This window comes from Nipponia nippon, unplaced genomic scaffold (assembly GCF_047370975.1).
Source record: "Nipponia nippon isolate SJK-2023a ecotype South Korea unplaced genomic scaffold, ASM4737097v1 scaffold_16, whole genome shotgun sequence".
Classification (NCBI taxonomy): Eukaryota; Metazoa; Chordata; class Aves; order Pelecaniformes; family Threskiornithidae; genus Nipponia; species Nipponia nippon.
This window is the reverse complement of record NW_028262332.1, coordinates 4,855,129-4,875,079: the sequence shown is the minus strand read 5'-3', so window position 1 is coordinate 4,875,079 and position 19,951 is coordinate 4,855,129. Positions and strand designations below refer to the sequence as shown.

Sequence of the window (19,951 nt, the reverse complement as noted above, 5' to 3'; positions counted from 1 at the left end):
GGTTGTGGTTGGCAGCAGGGCTTTCCTGGCTATCATGGCTGGCTGCAAGCTGCTGTGTGGGGCTGGTGTGCTGTTACAGTCCTTGGGACTACTGTTTTCCTACTTTAAAGGTGGCAGCTGAAGCATGCAGAGCAGTGGTCTCAATCAGTATGGCCTTCTTACAATCTCATGTTTATAAAGCTTACCTTAAAAATGATTAATCTCACCTGTGCTGTAATCAAGTCAATTTCAGCAATATTTAGTCACTGGGCATGGTACGGAACTACATATGAATGATGGAGGAAGGTACTGGGACTGGGTGAGATGCTACTGGCCACCTTGCTAGGATCTGGTCACAAGGATGCTCAATACAAAACCAAAAATATTGATATCAATCTGCCTGTGTCTGGGTATGATGATAAATGTGTGGGTACTTGTACATATATGTCAAAGTACAAATGTGAAAGCAGGCATGGTTCTATTTCAGTAACCCTAACACTGATTTCTTCCGCAAGGAAATTCCTGGCTGAAAGATCTGAGTCACATGTAATCCTTACAGCATGTTTGCAGTTTTAAAGTTAGGGCTTTACGTTTGGTGTATGCACACTCGTGTTTCAATGAGTAGCTGGATTTGTGTGTCACCTTTTCCTGGTCTAAGTACATATCTGAATATGTGCTGCTTGTTAAATGCTACAAGTAACTGTATGGATTCCAGCAGAACTGCTTACCTGATTAAAGTTAAGTATTTATAGAAGTGTTTTGTTGAATTGCTGCTAAGTGTACAGGTGGTCTGATTACCTCTTAAACATGAGATTATTTCTTACAAGAGAAGGTTATCATGGAAATGCTTTTTAGAAACTGAGTTTTATGGACAAAAAGCAAGCATCCACATGAGGCACTCTGTAGAGTAGGATGGGACCATGATATGTTTTGGATATTACAGAGTCTTCATGTTTCTGCATGTGCTGAGATACATAATGCATGTTCCTTGCAATGGGAAGTGCTTATCCTGAAACTTTAGTTGCTTTTTTTATCCCTATCCCCTCCAGAAAAAAGTCTCCCAAACCAGTATTATTTGTAGCTGGGACCAGACAGCATGTCAATGCTGTTATCCAAGGTAAAATTCAAAGAGAAAATATGGTCAGCCAAAGAGCCTGAGGGCATTTGGGCCTCATATTCAAAGGTTGGAGGAGCAACCAGGGCAGGTTGCTCCCTCATGAAGCAGAGAGTGGAAAGATTTATTCGTGGAACTTGGACCATGAATAAACAGGGTCAATGCACATCAAGAAGTCCAGCCTGCCTCTCCTGTGAGCTTGCAAGCTCAATGAGTACAGCAGCCTTCAGGATCTCCAAGCCCCTTTTGTAGATCTCAGGTCTTCAACAGTGCTTCATTTTCTTTCCATCCTGAAGGAAAGTCTTGGAGTCTGGCAGGTGGGATCATTCCTAATGCCAGTGTGAAGGTTTGAAAAGGGACCATTCCTCTGTGGTGGTTGCTTCAGGTAAATCCCTAAAAGAGACTGAACTTCAGTCCTTCCTGAAGACAACAGGAGGAAAGCTGAGCTTCTTATCGAGAAACATCACGGCAAAGACCAAAGGGACCTCAAAATGCTGATCTTCCTTAGACTAATTTTGAGGTATTCACAGGGATGCTGTAGACTCTGGTCAGCCCCTTGCACGTTCCTCCCTTCCCTGCAACAGCACCACAGAAAAGGCAGCAGGATCTACACAGACACAGTGTCTCCAAATGCTGGGCCTGAAATCCTTCCTTGTGCAAGTGTTGCAAACCTCTTCAGCTGAATGTTGCTCTGTGTTCATCCTGCCTGGTGGCTGCCACTGCTCCACACTTGACTGCGAATTAGGTCAGACAATGGGGCAGCTTGCTGCCACCGGGTATGGTGCTCTCAGAGACTGTGCCCTGGCAATAGCAGGAGGGGATAGGAAACAGAGGTCTCTGTGCCTTCAACACCCTCCTGATCCCCCCAGACTTGGTCTTTCAGAGGGACATTTTGAAGGCAGAGGTGTCTCTGTGGAACCAAAAGCAAAAGGGTAATGGGGGTCCCTGAGGCACCGCTTGCCACTTTTCTCTTGCCTGAGGTGAACATGACCCATCACGGAGATGAGCCTGAACTTGTGAAAGGAGTCACAGCCCTTCCTGCACAGTCTCAATCTCTGAATTATTGTCTTATTTTCATTCCACTCCAATGAGCTGTCAGCCACGGATACAGTAATTCAGCACAATAGAAACACAAACAGATGGGTAATTGACCTGCGTGCCTTCATTACACTGGAGTTCAGCACTGCTGTTCAAGCCATAAACTCCTTTATCTGCCACTCTGAAATCCCTGGGCCTTTTACAAGGAAGGCGAAGCCGGCCAGGCTTCCTGCGAAAGGCTCACTAAGAGTTATTGTCGTCTCTGCCTTGTGCACTGCAGGTGCTGACTGAGTCTGACAAGCAGGACTCATGAGGTAGAAGGAAACAGCTGTGAATCCTCAGGGACATCTGTAGGGAGCCCAGAGACAGGGGCTGGAGAGGGACAGGATGGAAAAACATGTACACTGTACACAGAGCAAACACTTAAACTGTTATGTCCTCTGGTACCTGAGCAAGCGTACACCTACACTAATGCATGCACAGATGGATGGATACACAAACACTTGTTACGGAGAAAGAGACATGGGGATAGATCTCTCAGCTAATGTAAATCTTCAGAGCACCACAGAAATCATTGGCACTAAATCCATTTGCACTTTTATAGGATTTGGCAAGTAGCCTTCCTAGCAGGGAGCAAGCTGAAAAGACTCAGGTACCCAGCTCCTGTATTTATGCTGTGGGAGCTGAGCACTTAACTCTGCAAGGATCTTTTATAAGTCCCTGCTTGTATTATTTTCCTTTCTTCTGTTTTCCTTACTTTCTTCTTTTCTCTTTCAGTGAGTAGTTTCCTTGTTCTTGTGGTACCCAAACTATTTAGTCTCTCTCAAAACAGGTCAGAACAGCATAATGTTCATCACTTCTGAACTAGCGCTTGGTTGCAAAGTATAAAAGAACCTACACCTGGGAATAAGTGAGGCTTTTCATTCAGATGCTTTGTACCATACTGGGATCCAGGACTGGGATGAAGGGGGTACACTGGGCATCGGGGAGGGGGAAGTTACTTGTCACCGTTCTCTCATAGAGCAGACGGGCTCTGCTCTCAGCTAGCTCACTACTTGCACTGGAGGCATGCAATTTGTACCCCACCTTCCTTACTCATGACAACTCAAAGAGAAATATCCCAGCAGCTTTTAATTCCTCAGTATCACTTTCCCAAGCTGTTAATGAAACAGGTTTTGAAAAGAAGAACAGATACCTGAAATAACTTTTTTTTTTTTTTCACATCCTTACTTCTTGTTTCTATGCCAGGTCTCCAGATCATCTTCCCTCAGTATTTACAAGAGAAGTTTGTCCAATCTGCCTTGAGTTACATCATGTGCAATGGTGAGGGGGAGTACATCTGCCGGAACAGCCAGTGTGGCTGCCAGTGTGCGGAGGAGTTCCCGCAGTGCAACTGCCCCATCACCGACATCCAGATAATGGAGTACACACTAGCAAATATGGCCAAGACCTGGACAGAAGCCTATAAAGATCTGGAGAATTCAGGTAACTGAGCAAAACACATTTTCCAATTGATTTATTTCAAACAAAGCATGTCAGATTATACCAATTAAGAATCCTTTCTTCCCTTAATATAATGTTCCAGTTTGGATAAAAAATAGAGGATATTAAACCCCACACCATGATCTTAGTCTTGAGGGAGTACCTTTTTTCCTCTATACATGTATAGACAAAACCACACACCACATGTAATTCTATGTATAAGGGGATATTTTCCATGAAAGAGTTTGTTTGATTAAAAATCTGATTTTTCATACTAAACCAGCTCAGAATCTCTCTTTAATACTTCTACAGAGAAACTTCCACAATATGAATGATGCAGAAATTGCTTTTCAGATTTGCATGAATGATTTATTCTGCTTTGGTGAAAGGCAATTCACAGAGAGAGAGCACAGGCCAGATGACACCTCATTTGAGATAGAGAGGAGGAGGGAAAACGACTTCTCTCTCCTACAGTGCCAATGGCTGCTTGTGTGGACATTTCTCTTCTCCCTTCACTTTCTCCCAGTGTGACACTGGGGGTGCCTGCAGAGTTTGTTCCACATTGATGCTGGTAACACCCATAGTAGGTGTGCAACATCACTCTCAAGGGCTTGAGGTAGAAAAGAGACCAATATTATCAATGCAATTACATCCTTTCCTTTAGCAAGTGATCTACCTACCCTTCAGCCACACGGGCACTAAGCAGAACTTAATCGAGCACTTCTTATTCCTGTGCTGCCTCTCATCTCTTAGTGTTAGCCAGTTACTTTCCAACATATTTTCTTTAATGATTATTGTCATAATTGTCCAGGTCTCCATGTTAGGAATGAAAACGATGAGGAAGGGACCATCTAGCTCCATTCAAGGCATTGAATAATTCTTCCTCAGAAGTCTTCCCAGCAGCAATTTCTTTCTTCATGTTAAAGGTCACCTTAATCCCTTTAATGGTTGAAATGAAGTGTCCTATGATGTTTCCTCAACAGGCTGTTGAGGACTGCTTCATAATTCAATATGTGGACCCTGCTGGTGTGTCTGCTGTTGCACAGATTCTTATGTCCAATTCACACTGTCAACTTGGTGCTCAGCTAAGCAAAGTCAGAGTAGTAGTTAATGGCCCAAGGCTGATGACCATCTTGACAAGAGTCCCTCATATACTATGGGGAGCCACAAGGCTGGGGCAGTTCCAGAAGTACGTCACTAGCTGAAGAGGTCAGTGGCTTTCTGGGAGTTTCTATAGATTCATGGATGGGGTGGGTACACCAGGACAAACCTGAAATGTGGATTTCAGAAGCTTTTGCTAGCTCAGTACTACACAAATTAGGATTACTGGCAGTGCCTGCTAGCACAGCTCCGCCACTAGTTAAGTGTTAATAGTTGCTAGTTCTGACACAGGATCTTCACACAAGATGCTCAAGAGCCACATGTTGGCCACCACTCATCAAACCCCTTTACATTACAAGGGGATCTAACCCAGACACTTAGAAGGTGAGACCCCTATGGAGAGAGAAGATTTACAGTCCCACAGTGATTGTTTTACTGTTACATTCTGTACTTGTTGCACTTGATCTAAGCAAAGACTGTGGTAGATAATTATATTCAGTCTTGTTTCCCTTGAGATTTCAACAGGCGAAGGTGTTTTTCATTTGCAAAGTTAAAGTGACACATTGCAGTGCAATTCTCTGCTGTGCTGTAGCCATATTCCAACCAGGGCTGGAGGCTTTTCAGGGCTAGATGGAGTGATTATCTTTATGTTTAAAGCTGCTGCATCTCATTCATCACTTTGTTGCATCATGCGTGAACTTATCCTTTGAGATGAAAGTTGCTATCACAAAAGAATGTAGTATTAGTATTTTGCTTCTTTGTTTTAATAAATATTCCCAATAACTAGAGGAATTTCTTTGTAATGAACAGCAGAAAAGAAATCTCTAATGATATCTGAAGGCTTTTCCAATAAAGTGGGCTGAAAGGCACGAGTGCTCTGAAAGCAAATACCATTTGCACAGGAAACTGCTGATAGCCTAAAAGATCTATATTCTGTTTCTGATCTGTGTTGGATTCCTATGTCAATTTGAAAAAATCATGCAGGGCAAATCAAGAGTTGGTGTGATTTGGGATAGCATCTTCAAAGTCAAGGAGGATGCAGTGAACTGGTGCTGCTTTAAATCAGCTCAGGAGCTCCCTCTTAGTCCTGTGCTTCATTGCTCATGTGTAAATTGAGAAAAATAACACTGCCTTATTCTTGGCATTTTAGTATGACTGGCCAAAAAATTCTGCATCAGGACTGTGATTCTGGATTTTAAAACAGCCTTTTGAGTAAAAGTCATGGGGGTTTTTTTGCAGTGTTACTGCTTTCAGATGAAAATGTGATTTTTTTAACTGAAAAGACAAGCACTGGAAAAATGAAAGTTTCATCTTTGAAAGAGATGTTTGACATGGCCATTTCACTGTGATGGCACCATTCTTCTCCAGAAGCCCCGTACTGGGGCAGGACTCTCTGCCTGGTACCACCTGTGATGATGAGTCATAGCCATGGGACTGCCTGCAGGCACTGGGTGGCTCTGCAAAAAGAGAGCCCATGTTGCATTATGGGAGATGTAGTCCTAGCCATCATCAACACTGTGCAGATAAATAAAATTAAAACAAATGCAAACAGCCTTATTAGTTAATTGGAAATTCTCAGGGTTAAGAATGAACTAATCCCAGAAAGGTACAAGGCTTAGCACAATGCAGCCATAGACTTGGCTGGGGTCTCCAGGGATAGGTATAAATAAATATAAATAAATAATGAAGAAACTATTCTTTTTGGGAAGTATTTTCTTTTTTCACACCCCTTTTTTTAAAACAACCCCATCTAGCTTTTATTTTGCTCATTTGTTTTTCCCCCAACGTTGCACTGCAGTATCAAAATGTGCACACTGCACTGAAATTTCTTCCTTACCCATATCTATGAAAAATGTAGCACATTCATCATCAGAGGAAAAAGAGCTTGGTATTTTGCACAAACAAGCTTTTGAGGAAATTGATTTATAAGGGGCGGGAAGCAAATGCAAGGCTTTTACTGCTGAAAGGTACCAGGAGTAATCAGCATGGTCAACAGAAGCAATTATACATGATGATAGTTTCAGAGGACCACTGAACAGGAGAGAGTAATTTTTTGGGAGGAGAAGGGCACTGAAAGCAGCACGACAAACAGAGTGAAAACCTGAGAGATTATAAAAAAAAAAAATCTCGGTTATCTTTGGGGAAGAAAGGAGAAAAGCAGATGTCCTGTGCATCTTGATAGTACAACAATGATAATTATTTTTATTAGGTGCTCAGTTTCACCATGTGACGAGTAGGATGTGAACATCCATTTACCGTCTATATAATGATGGTACTGACTAATGCATAGATATTCTTTGTTAAGCAGTTGAGCATGAACTGCAAGTTGCTGAATAATAGGAAATCTGTTATGCAAATATATATAAGCTTTATAGAATAGGTTGCAAATTATCTGGTCTGATTTTCTTGAATAATTCTATGGATTATTTCTTTTTTTGAAAAGATATCAACCTTTACAAGCTTTCATTTTTTGCCTTTTTTTTGGCTATTGTTCTTTTTTGCTTCTGAAAATGGGATGAAGGACTTCAAAATAAAACAATTAGGAAAGGAAGAAAAATAACGTAGACAACTTATAGCGAAAGATGGCTGCATTTCTTGTTGGATACTTTGTGGGGTTTATGGCAGGGCTCTAGTCCACCTCCCTCTAGAAGCAGGACTACTACCAGCACTAGATCAGGTCAGCTGTGGTCTTGTCTAGCAGAGTCTAAAATGAGACATTCGTCTACATCTCTGGGCAGCATGTTTCAGTGCTGCATTACATCCAAGTGAAGAAGTTTTTCAATAAATCATCTGAACTTCTCAAGCTGCAAACTATTACTCCTTGTTATATCATCTGTCTCTAATGAGAAGAGTTTCTCTCCTTCGTATTTGTAAGTACCTTTTAAGCAGTTGTAGGCTGTAATTAGATTGCCCCTTGACCTCTTCTTCACTAGATTAAACAAGTGCAGCTCCCTCCACCTGACCTTGTAGGACTTGTGCTCAGGTCCTTGACCATCTCAGTAGCCTTCAGCTGTGCCCTCCCCAGTTTCTCAACGCCCATCTTTAATCAGGTGTCCCTAAAGCTAGGCAGAAAAATGCAGGTGCAGCCTCAGTAGTGCCAGGAAGAATTAACTTCCCCAACCTACTGGATTTTGCTCAATATGCAGTTTGTGTTATTTCCAGTGAGAACATAGTGTTTACCCACCTTCAGCATGGTGTCCACCATAACCCCCAGGACGTTTCTAGCAGCTGTTATTCAGCTGGTTGGTTCCAAGTCTGTACTGATGTGTGGGGTTGTTCTGCCCTGGTGCAGAACTTTGTTCTTTTCTTTATTACACTTTATGGGGTTTTTGTTGGCTCGCTCCTTGCATTTCTCACGGTCTCAGTGTGTCAAACAGTTTTCTGGTATCAGAAATCAGGTTATTTTCCACTGAGAAAGTTGGAACCATCTGTTTTTTTCCATATGAGGACGTCCTAGCCTGGTAATCAGAGTCTAAGCAAACTATACTTCTCAGTTAGGAAGAAAGGGGTGGTCATAAACAGAAACACTATCAGATTTTCTGTTTCATGATGAAAAAAACTCAAACAAACCCTTCATAATGTTTTTTTCATTATCAAACAAAATCAAACTGAAATAAAGTGATCACAAAACAACATTTAACAACATATTTTTGGATCAATTAAATTTTTTCCTTTGGCTAAAATTGACACATTTTGTTCTGACTTTAGCCCTGCAAACTATTTTATTTTATTTTCATTGTTACATAAAGCAACTCATTTAACTTCAAATGAAGTTAAATGAAAAAAAAAAAACAGAATGCTCTTTTTAAAAAATGAGAAAGGAGGACATTTTAGTACAATCCAAACCCTTCCTCTGGGGATTTTTTAAAGCTTTTTTTTTCTATTTTTTTTAACAACACAGCCAAAGTGATTTGACTTCAACAACAAACGGCATTTTAGGAGCAGCCAAAAAACAATTTAAATGAGAACTCTTTAACTGACAATCATTACAACTCCCTGCTTTTTGTTCATAACCCCTAGCCTATAATCCCATGCTCCAGGAAATTTGCTCTCTTTTTTTCTCCGCCCTGTACACATTAACCATATTGTTTCACCCTAATATTCTCCGGGTTTCATCTCCCATACAGGAGCAGCAACAGCCATGGAATTAGTGAGCTTCCCGGGGCAAAATGACAGACCAGTGAGTTAATGGACATCGCCTTCCTTTAGCAGAGAACTGGTGGCCTCGTACATCATTGCTGTTTCTCCATCCTGCCAATGAAAAGCTTTGTAACTTTGTTATAGTTTAGAAACCTTTGTATTTCTCCATGTTTTTATGTGTTCCAGATGAGTTTAAATCCTTCATGAAAAGGCTACCTAGCAACCACTTCCTGACCATTGGGAGCATCCACCAGCACTGGGGGAACGACTGGGATCTGCAGAACCGCTACAAGCTGCTGCAGAGCTCCCTGGAAGCCCAGCGCCAGAAGATCCAGCGCACTGCCCGCAAACTCTTTGGCCTCAGTGTCCGGTGTCGGCACAATCCTAACCACCAGCTGCCTAGAGAAAGGTACCTTCATCCTTCATTGGGGATGGGAGTGATGTGATGGGTGACTGATGGATCTGAGCCTGGTCTTGGACCTAAACCCAACAGCCTAAGTGTTTGGAGATAGGGTGTGCTAACATGGAGGTTTGGGGGAAAATGTTAAATTCTTGGAGTGGGTTGAAATTTCTGGAGGTGTAAGTAAGCTTTATCACATACCTCAAAATATTCACATCCCTTCTGTGTGGTCTTACCTACCCAGGTGAAGGTCACCCACTTATTCTGTGGTGTTCTGCAAGAGCATTACAGGGCTGACATCAGACAGCCAAGCAGACTAAGCTGCTTTTTAAGCGGTCTTGCATCATGTACCACAGCCAAGCTTTAAGCCTCTGTTTGCTGTTAAAGCAGACAATGGAGCACAGGATCCTTCAGCCCATTTTTGAGGTGTGCTCCTCAATGAATATGGTCAGAGAGAAAGAGAAGCTTTAGTTTCACTTGGAATAGGTCACATCCCTTCTACAAAATGCAGAGTGAACCTGCAAACCTGCACTGACCAGAAGCCTAGCAATGTTATTACAGATGGACAGAGGAGATTTCCCATTACAGCTACAGCAACTATTGATATCCAATAGTCACCTCCTGCTGGCTCCTTTCAGCCCTGACCTATGGCTGAGTTTTAAGTTAGCTTCCAATCATTTTTGGAGACTTGCATCCGTGGATTTTAATAAGCATTTCTTGCTGTTTCTTTCTATGTTGTCTGGAGTGAAGTAACACTGAAAATCTAGGGAAAAATTAGTCCAAGTGGCTTTTCTTCCATGCTTCTCTTGGAAGGGTCAGGCCAAGTTAATATTTGTAAAGGAACTGTTTTTTCACCTCCTTCATTATCTAAATATTCAGTCTCAAGAGAAAATAAACTGATTGACTGCTGTCTCCTGTTATCATCCAGCCCCCTGGCCGCTGAGCACACTGAGTTTTAATTTCATCACTGTGCAGCTCAGGAAACTCTTCCAGGGCTTAACAAGTCTTTAATTACCAAGATCTCATGTTTCTGGACAAAGACTTGATGGACTTACTAGAGATGAGGAGAAATGTCTATTAAGTTTAAGAGATTATGAAAAAATGTCTGGAGAACTTCCTAAAATTGGCTCATTCCTGCCAATTGGCTGAGTTGCTATAAACAATCCAACTGGTGGTGGAGGCACAAGCATGTCCAAGCATTATTTTGAATTGTGCCACAACAACAATGTGAAGCAGCAGTGAGCAAATATCCAGCCAACCATGCTGCTGCAACACATTCAGATAAATATGTCTTTAGCATTTCTCTTCTATTTTAAAAAGTCAGCCATGCAGAAAGGGAGCCTCCAACTAATACTATAATTCTGGGGGGAAGGAGGACGAAATGGATGATGTCAGCTGGGCTTTTAACTGACTGATGTTCTTGATTTGTTTAAGTCAACACCACCAGGCATATTATAATTTCTTTTCTTATTTGTCATTCTGCATTTGTAGCTAGACAGGGGAGGGGCTTGATAGTCAGATGTGTAGTGGAAGAGGTATGCATTTCATTGTTCTTTTCACGGGGCTTGGAAATACTCTGATTTTCTAATTGTTACTGTACAGAACGACAGACACTTATCAAGCATGCCAGTGGCTTTGAAAGGATGGAAAGGTTCTATTAAGAGCAAGCCTCTCTCGCTCTTTAAAATACATAACAGTAAGCCTACTTTATATATTCAAAAGCAATGTAAAAAAGAAATAGGATTGCTGTTGATTGTCCTCAGGGAAAGGAAGAGGTGGTGTTTCCAAAAGAAAGAAGGAGTAGGGATTTTGGCAATGAGACTGATTGTCCATGACCTTTTGCAATAGCTAAGAAGGAAATATGTGTGTGTATATATATATATATATATATTTGCTCTGCACTGCTTTTGCTTAAAAAACACCTCTTTGCAGGCAAGTCTGTTGGTTTAAAAAAGAAACCACTCCTCAGTTGTTAAAGCTTCAATGTTGAAAGAGTACCTATAGTTGGATTTTAAAACTCTGGATATAAAATATAAATAACATCCAAAGGAGGGGGGGGGTTGATACATGTTCTGGGCTCCAGCCAAATTGTCATTAGTTAAGAATACATCTCACAGCTGCTGAGAATAAAAATAGCATTTTTTACTTCACTCTTCCATACAGAAAGCCCAAAAGTACCTCCACAGCAGCTAGTGCTGGTTGGAAAGTGAAAGGTGAGTTTGCAAAGGAAAACTTGCTAAATCCCTACCTTTTTTCCTTGCAATTAAAAAAAAAAAAAATCTGTCCTGCTGGACTGGGGTTTTGATTGGTTTTTTTATTTTTTTTATTTGTTTTTTTGTTTTTGTTTTGGTACGGTTTGTTTTTCTAATCAGCTCAGACACCACCTACCACAAAACTGCATCTTTCTCTCAAGGGACACCCATCAGCCTCTTCCCCTCCCCAGACCTGATTAATCCTGAAAGATGACAAGTCAGGAGGAAAGAAAATTATTCACCACCTTTCTGTATAACCTGACCTCCACTTCTGATCTGAAAGCCCAACACTGTCCTGCAAAACATTTTTTTTTGTCACAAGAGAGAGTTTTTAAATGGTGAAACAGTTCTGCATGATTAGCTGGCTCCCAGTTCCCAGGATTGCCAGGGGACTGCATGCCTCCAGTGAGCAACAGCAAGAAAACACTGCAAAATAGCTCTCACTCATTTTAGTTTGGAATGTAAGATATTAAAGTTGAATGTAAAATTGCTTGACAGTGACCTTTGAAAACATAGTTTTCCTTTTTTTAATTTCACATGCTCTAATACTTTATACTTTGAATTGCCAGAGGTAGCAAACATTGCATTAAATAACTTTCGCAATGATATTAAGAGGGAGAAAGATAAACTGATGACTCCTTAATGAAAGAGAAAATAATTAAAATGAAAACCAATGGCTACTCTGCTACTGGCTTTCAGCTTTTAATCAGTGGCTCTTTTCAGCTTCCTTGTGCCCTGACACCTCTTGGTTATACTCACATGAGTCTGAGCCATCATGGGTATGTGTTTTAAGAAGTTACCTCCTGTCCGTTGAAGGGCTGTGACTGGTCCTGCATATATTCTTATCCTGTCCTAGTTGCAAGACAAAATGGGGTAATTTATACCACTTTTCCTCTCTCTCACACTTCCCATTGTCATGTTTGTAGTCGATGCCCATCTCTGCCCTGGATTCTGCATTTTCATTTAATTATGTCCTTTATTGCTGCCATCAGCAGATGGTGGGCAGCCGCCTTTTTTTTTTTTTTGTCCTACTTGTGTCTTTGCTGAATGCTAAGACACATACACACACCCCCCAAAAGAAAAAACTTCTCTTTGTCCTGATCTCCTCCCATCCTTCCTCTACAAAGTTGATCTGGGGAACAGGAAAATTACTAGTTTCCATTGCAAGATATCAGATGAGACTCCTTCCTCGTTTTGCTCTGCCAACTCTTAGTATAAGAGAAGGACAGAGGATAACATTTTTTTTTCCTCTAAGACAGAGCACACCTAAGACACACAGTATATGGTCATTTGACTCTAATTTTTATCATGTCCCCTGTTGTATAGTCTGGCAGTCCTTGTCCCATGAACTCAATGGCATTATCAACAAGTAAAACCTGTGTAAAGCATCAAGCCAGCACTGCACAAATACACTGGGAATCCTGGGCACAAGCGAGTACATGAGGAAATCAGGAGAGTCATATTCACTTGCACAGAGCTGGAATTGAGATCTATGCATGGTAGTTGCTCAGTGCGTGGCTGTTGTTTGCATACACAGCTGTATGAGACTATCAGCAGCTGTACAAAAGTGGTGGCAGTATGTTCACTCAGGTACACCTCTGACAGTGCCGAATACCTCATCAAACCCACCTCAGAAGCCACCTTTAGTCCTATGACCACCCGTTACTACCTCATCTGGAAGCCCAGTACCACAAAAAGAACAAACATGACCATGGAGAGAGCTGTGGAAATCAGGGAAATACTGTCCTCACCTCATGGACAGGGGTAGGGATGTTGAGAGGGTACCTGATGGAGCCAGACATTTACCATCTATCTGCCACTAGCCTGCTGCCTCAGCCCTTTGTTTTCTTCATGCTACTGGGCTTCTCCCTGTCCTTGTCTTGGTAGAAATTACAGCGGGAGCTAGGGACAAAGCTTGGGGCTGCAGGAGATACTGCCTTCAAAGCAATCTCTGATTTTCATCATTGTCATCAAGCCCAATCATAGGAAGAGGCAGCATGCAGGAACCTTGTGCTTCCCTTAAGCAATTCCCCCAACCCAGTGAACCCAGGCAGCCAGTGTGCGCGTATTGGAGGGTTGCTTTGGTTTTAGTTCATCCTCCACTTGCTCGTCATCCCTGTGCTTCATGCTTAGATTAGTGGTTAGAAGCAAAGAAAGAAGTTTTCAAGGAGGTGCATGGAGGAATCAAGGTGGGCTCACAGCACCTTAGGGAGACTGAAACTTGGAATCTGCGTGCCTTGCTAAATTCCAGTGCATTTGGCTGGCTCTCCAAACAGAAACTGCAAGGCTTCAGATGGGGTAAAAAATATTTGTATTACTGAAAAAGTGAGCAAAAATTCACCTATGAGTAGAAGGCAGACTCAGTCCCCAGGGGGTGGTTTTGAGAGTGCTTGTTGCTGTCAGCAACATGTTTTGCCATCACACTGTGCTGTCCCCTCCCCTCTGAAGCAGACCTATCCTAGAAACCAGGAGGAACCCTGTGCACTTTTTCTAGGGACCAGGGCTGTCACCGTCTTCCTCTACAGCAGATATTTATAGAGGTCACTGCCTTGCTCCCAAGCTCCCTAGCCAACCTTGTCTTTTCCACTAGCAGGAGACCTCCTGTTAGCTGTGAATAGGGGAAAGAGACCCTGGCAGCCCTGTACCACAAGAGGAATGTGAAAATTGTCTCTTCCCACATCCAAAGCTTCAGAATTTTCCTGCTAATGCATTTCCTTTTTCCTCACTCTGCCTCATTTTTTTTTCCTTTCACTCAGTTTCTTCCTGCTTTTTTTCATTCTTGCCTGCCCTCTGTCTTTCAGTTGTTGCTGTTGTTTCTGTTTTCCCCTTTCTCTATCCCTATTCTTCCTGCCCATTGCATTTCTGTCTCATTTTTCCTTTTACCTGCACATTCCCCCCGCCCCGTTTCTTCCCCTACCCTTTCTTCTTCTGCTTCTTGATTATTTCTTTCCTTCTAGTGCTTTCCTCTGTTTTATACTCTCATCCCTCCACTTGCTCCCTCCTCCTAATCATCTTGCTGTTCTTTGCTGCTGTATCATTTAATGCCTTCTTTGATACAGCCTACAGCTTAATGATTATTCGGAGGTCAGGCAATGCAGGTGCCATGAATTTCACTAATCCAGCTCTGAGAGCCTCTGTCCATAATCACTCCTCCTGTTCTACAGGGACTGAATCCTAATTTGTCATTAGCCAGTCCTCTCACTGCAGCGCTACCAAGAACTTTTTGCCCAGAGGAGACAATGAAGTATTCATTAGCTGGGGGGAAGGCGGAGGGGAGGGAGCAGGCGGCTGAACAAGGCATTCTGCTGAAGGCTGCTGAGAAAGGAGTTGCTGTGCTGAGATTTCCCAGGGTGACGGGGAGGGGGGAAGAAGGGGCAGCAAGGCAACATTGCAAGTGGGTTATACAAAAAGTAAACGTGGGTTACGGTGTCATTCATTAGGAGTCGTTCCTGGACTGCAGGACATGGAGGTGAGGGTGCTGATATAGCAATTATGGGAGTGGTGGGGCTTGGGAATGAGCAACTGTGGCTGCTTGTTAAGGGGAGAGGCTGTAAGAGGAGGTTAATTAGTAGCAGGTTTTTTAAAGGAGAAGCTGCTCTAGTGGCTTTGTCTCTATGCTCCCTGACTTCCATCCTCTTTTTTGCTGTTATTGAGGTCTGCACCATAAGCAGAGGTAACAAGTGGCTTTGCCTCATCCCATTACAGGTCTGTTTTTGGAGAGTGGGGGGAATTGCCCATGACATGGAGAGGAGTTTTCTCCTGCTATCCTAGAAGTTACGCTGACTTGTGACATCTGATAGCACCTCAGTCTCTGTCATGGCTTTACCAGCTCCATTCCCATGGTTGAATTTGTCACCGTGGCACCGATGGGATTCTTGGCAGGAGAGTATGCCAGTCTCAGCTCCTAGAACGGTGTGAAGAGGGAGACTTCAGATGATCAATCCTAACTTCTAGCTATTTCTTAGAGGGCTTTTATTCTCCACCAAAGGAGTAAACAGCAGATGAAAGATTCAGTCTTGAAACAGAGTGGAATAGCTGCTAGATGCCATGGTAGGGCACCAGTGTTCTGAGAGCTCTGCCTCAGATATATTCCTGAAAACGCTGTGGCATCCAGTAGGATGCCAAAGACTCTGTGAGGCTCTACAATGTTAATGCTTTCTTCTTTCTCCCACCAGGACAATACAGGAATGGCTTACTCGAGTCCAGTCCCTGCTCTACTGCAATGAGAATGGGTTCTGGGGGACCTTTCTGGAAAGCCAACGGAGCTGTGTTTGCCATGGTGGCACCAGCCTGTGCCAGCGCCCCATCCCCTGCATCATCGGGGGCAACAACAGCTGTGCCATGTGCAGCCTTGCCAACATCTCTCTCTGTGGCTCATGCAACAAGGGCTATAAGCTTTACCGGGGTCGCTGCGAGCCTCAGAACGTAGACTCAGAGCGGAGCGAGCAGTTCATCAGCTTTGAAACGGACTTGGACTTCCAGGACCTAGAGCTGAAGTACCTGCTGCAGAAAATGGACTCTCGTCTATATGTACACACCACCTTCATCAGCAATGAGATCCGCCTGGACACCTTCTTCGACCCCAGGTGGCGCAAGCGCATGTCCCTCACCTTGAAGAGCAACAAGAACCGGATGGACTTCATCCATATGGTGATTGGGATCTCCATGCGAATCTGCCAGATGCGCAACAGCAGCCTGGACCCTATGTTCTTTGTCTACGTCAACCCATTCAGTGGGAGTCACTCTGAGGGCTGGAACATGCCCTTTGGGGAGTACGGCTACCCACGCTGGGAGAAAATCCGCCTCCAAAACAGCCAGTGCTACAACTGGACCCTGCTACTGGGCAATCGGTGGAAAACCTTTTTCGAGACCGTCCACATCTACCTACGCAGCCGGACTCGGCTGCCCTCCCTGCTGCGTAATGAGACTGGCCAAGGGCCCGTGGACCTTTCTGACCCCACCAAGCGTCAGTTCTACATCAAGATCTCAGATGTGCAGGTGTATGGCTACAGCCTGCGTTTTAATGCTGACCTACTGCGCAGTGCTGTGCAGCAGGTCAACCAGTCGTACACGCAAGGTGGGCAGTTCTATTCTTCCTCCTCCGTCATGCTCTTGCTGCTGGATATTCGGGACCGAATCAATAGACTGGCGCCTCCCGTGGCCCCAGGGAAGCCCCAGTTGGATCTGTTCTCTTGTATGCTCAAGCACCGCCTGAAACTCACCAACAGTGAGATCATCCGTGTGAACCACGCTCTAGACCTGTACAACACTGAGATCCTCAAACAGTCGGACCAGATGACAGCCAAACTCTGCTAACCCGGACTTTTCAGTGGACAAGTTGGTGATTGATCCTTTTGCTGTAAAAAAATAAAAGAGAAAAAAAAAAAAGAGAAAAAAGTAAAAAGAAAGAAAGAAAAGTGGGGGGAAAGTAAAGAAAGGGGGGAAAACCAGGATTTGTAAAATGTAATTAATATACAAAACAGAAAAAAAAGAAGAAATTCTTCATTTGTTGAAAACTAAACCCGTTCTAGCAGCTGTATAAAACTGTCAGGCATGTTTGTTATTTCTATAATCCGTCATAAAAGGGTAACACCTTACTCTCTCTTGACCTTGGGGGTGTTGCTTGCTAGTCCTCAGAGGCAGCAGAGTAAATCAAGGGAGGAACAGAGAGAGGGGCAAACTTCTGTAATGAACTGTAAAATTTTCTGCTATGCAGGTGCCAAGACAAAGAGACAAACAAAAAAAAAAATCAAAACAAACAAACAAGAGTTATATGTAAATGTAAAAGAACTGCCATTATTCCTATAGTGGGAGTAAATGGTTAAAGATAAAAGATATTTCTTCTGTTGAGATTTATGCCAGCTTTATGTTTAGTTATTCACACAGCCTGTGCTGAGGTTTGCTGGAGGACAGAAGGTGATGGCAGTCCTTTGAGAGTAAAACTAATGCCTCATTGGTGAGAAGACACATAAGTGGTGGAGGGTGGGTGCAGGTCTCAGGTGTCTTCACTTTGGGATTTCCATCTTGGAAGACTTTTCACCAGAGGTAGAGTCTCAGCACTTGCTGGAGAATGGGACATGTCAGGTCCCTTCGGCTACCTTGCTGAACTGGAGTTCATGCCCTGTATCAGACTGCTGTTGCCTTCAATGATGTCAGAGCCTAACCCCTTGAGGATGAGCACCTGTAAATCTTCGGAGTCTCTCATCTTTAAGGTACTTCAACAGAGTCCCTAAAACAGAGAAAGCCAAAATCACATGCCACTTTGATAAACCTAAACTTAAAGGCAAACCTGAGTTTGGCTTTTTGCCTCAGGTTCTGGGTTTTCCAATAACACTGGGAAACCCTGATCACCACAAAAACCAAAGCACAATGCAAGAAAATACATTTCCAAGGAAACCTGGAGATGCTGAAGGGTATACATGTCATTTTTGTTCTTTGAGGAAGGAAAAATCCCTTTTACTTTCTTATGTTTCCATGGTTGTGAATAATATCCTTGTTTCACTTACAATTTGTCCACAAAAGAAAAAAAAAATTACAGAAAACAGATGAGAAAATTTTATTAGAATATCTGCAGAAGTAGTAAAAGGGAGGGGTGGGAGGGAGGAGCACAATAACCAAATCTACACTGAATTTGCAAGGATAAAGCCAAATTAAAAAGGGTTGAGTTGTAAAAAAACCCAATCCTAAAATAACTAAGAGGTGGGTAAAATTTTGTGGAGTGTGTGTTCATGTGTGTTTGAATTTAAAAAAAATAATATATTGAATGGAGTGTATGAATGTAGGATTAACTGAGCTGGGTGATGAAGCCAGAACACAGTGGGAGGTGAATAGTGGGATGTTTCTCTTAATCTCACTGCTTTTTAGTTACAGTTGATTGTGCAAAGTGCTAGTGAGAGACTAGAATTTCTGCCCTCCTAGAAAGGAGAAATAAATCTCTAATCCTGCTGGCTTCTAGAGCTGGAGGAGTATCCTGGGGGAAAAAAAGACCTGAACAGGAGGGACAGTCCTGATCCAAAGTCCAAGATTCAGATCTGTCTCACAATTTAACGTGTTGATTCAATCAAATTCAAAATACTTTTGTAGAAATTTTGACCTTCTTATTTGGAGACTTTGGCTCAGATTCTGCGAATAACATCAGTTCTTCTGGAAAGCGCTAAATGCATTGAGGTGTTATTCATGTGACACCAGGGACTTAGACAATTAAGTTTGGCTTCAGGTTTAGTTTAATTTGTGTGGTTTTGGTTGATGCTCATCCAAACCAAGAAGGAATGAGATACCTTCAGGAAAATATACATTCACTGAACTCTCCTGCTGAACTAGCAATTGAGGGCATAAGAGAAACTATCTGGGTAGTTAGTAAGAAAACAAAAAGGAGTCCTAGTCACAAAAGCACACATCAGTCCATGTCTGTCTACCAAAAGGTGGGGGAGTGCATGCATCTGAAGAAGAGCTGGGTGAATTAAACAACAAAGGCGTTTCTCAGGACATCCATTGATTTCCATTGGTAGTAACTTTGTGTTTTCCCTGACTTGCATTGAGATCTCTTTCTATCTCTACTGGTCAGTCCATGCAAGAGGTTACAAGGTTGCCTACTTTTCCCAGTTTGTTAATTTCTTTATTTTTCATTTGATTGGTCTTTGCTTTGTGCAGTAGAGGTTCATGCTTATAGACCCCACCATTCAAAGAGTTTTCTTTACAGTTGTCATGTTCCTGTGTCAGCTTTCTAATAAGAGAAAATTCACCAGCAACAGTATGCATGGAAGTTAGTTTTAAGCAAATAGTAGAGAGTATTCATGGGAAATGAATGTCAAATTTGTAATTATGAGTGGAAATAATGTTCCTGACAGTTACATCCATCCAAGCAGGGAATAGAAATGTACTGTTTAATTTACATGTATGACCCAAAGAGCTGACATTGAAAAGAACTATAGTTATTGCTCTAAAAATACTGAATACTGCTTATGAGCAACCTATAGCCTCAGATGCAGTCTGCATTCAGTGATGGGACTTGTTCATGGCTGGGAATAGTGAATGTGCTAACACAAAGTGAAATTAATTTGATAAATTGCTTGCCTATGAGGTAAGTATCCAGCTCTAGTGACTAGAAGCCAGAGAAGTTGCAATTAAATCTCAGATCTTGCGGGTAACTAGCAACACATTAGCTAAATCTTGCCCTGTATTTGTGGGACTGTTAGGGATCAAATCAATTGCTCTCATGTATTTTTAATGATGCCTTGAGATGATTAGCCCCTAGTTATACTGGGCTTCAGCAAGGGGGACAACACTGCAAACCTTAAACAAGACATTGGGAGCCAACAGAACTTGAAACCGCTGCTGTCCAGTTCAGACCCAAGCAATGGTAGAACAGCAGTGGAGTTAGAGGCATTGTCTGACCTGAGCTCGCATTTCCAGCATGGCTGGGAGCGGTGAAGCTGAAGCATAGAA

General features: G+C 42.7%; 1 protein-coding gene across 2 annotated transcripts in view; it reads left to right on the top strand.

Moving 5' to 3' along the window:
* The window catches only part of BRINP1 (BMP/retinoic acid inducible neural specific 1), an 87,474-nt gene extending 70,112 nt beyond the window's left edge, over nt 1-17,362 (top strand). For both annotated transcript variants that reach the window (XM_087753171.1, XM_087753172.1), the window contains 3 exons: nt 3,380-3,616; nt 9,041-9,263; nt 15,682-17,362. In XM_087753171.1, coding sequence (XP_087609297.1) covers nt 3,380-3,616; nt 9,041-9,263; nt 15,682-16,822 — 1,601 coding nt within the window. In that variant the 3' untranslated portion in view covers nt 16,823-17,362. The remainder of the gene's footprint in view (nt 1-3,379; nt 3,617-9,040; nt 9,264-15,681) is intronic.
* Nucleotides 17,363-19,951: the final 2,589 nt, after the last annotated feature.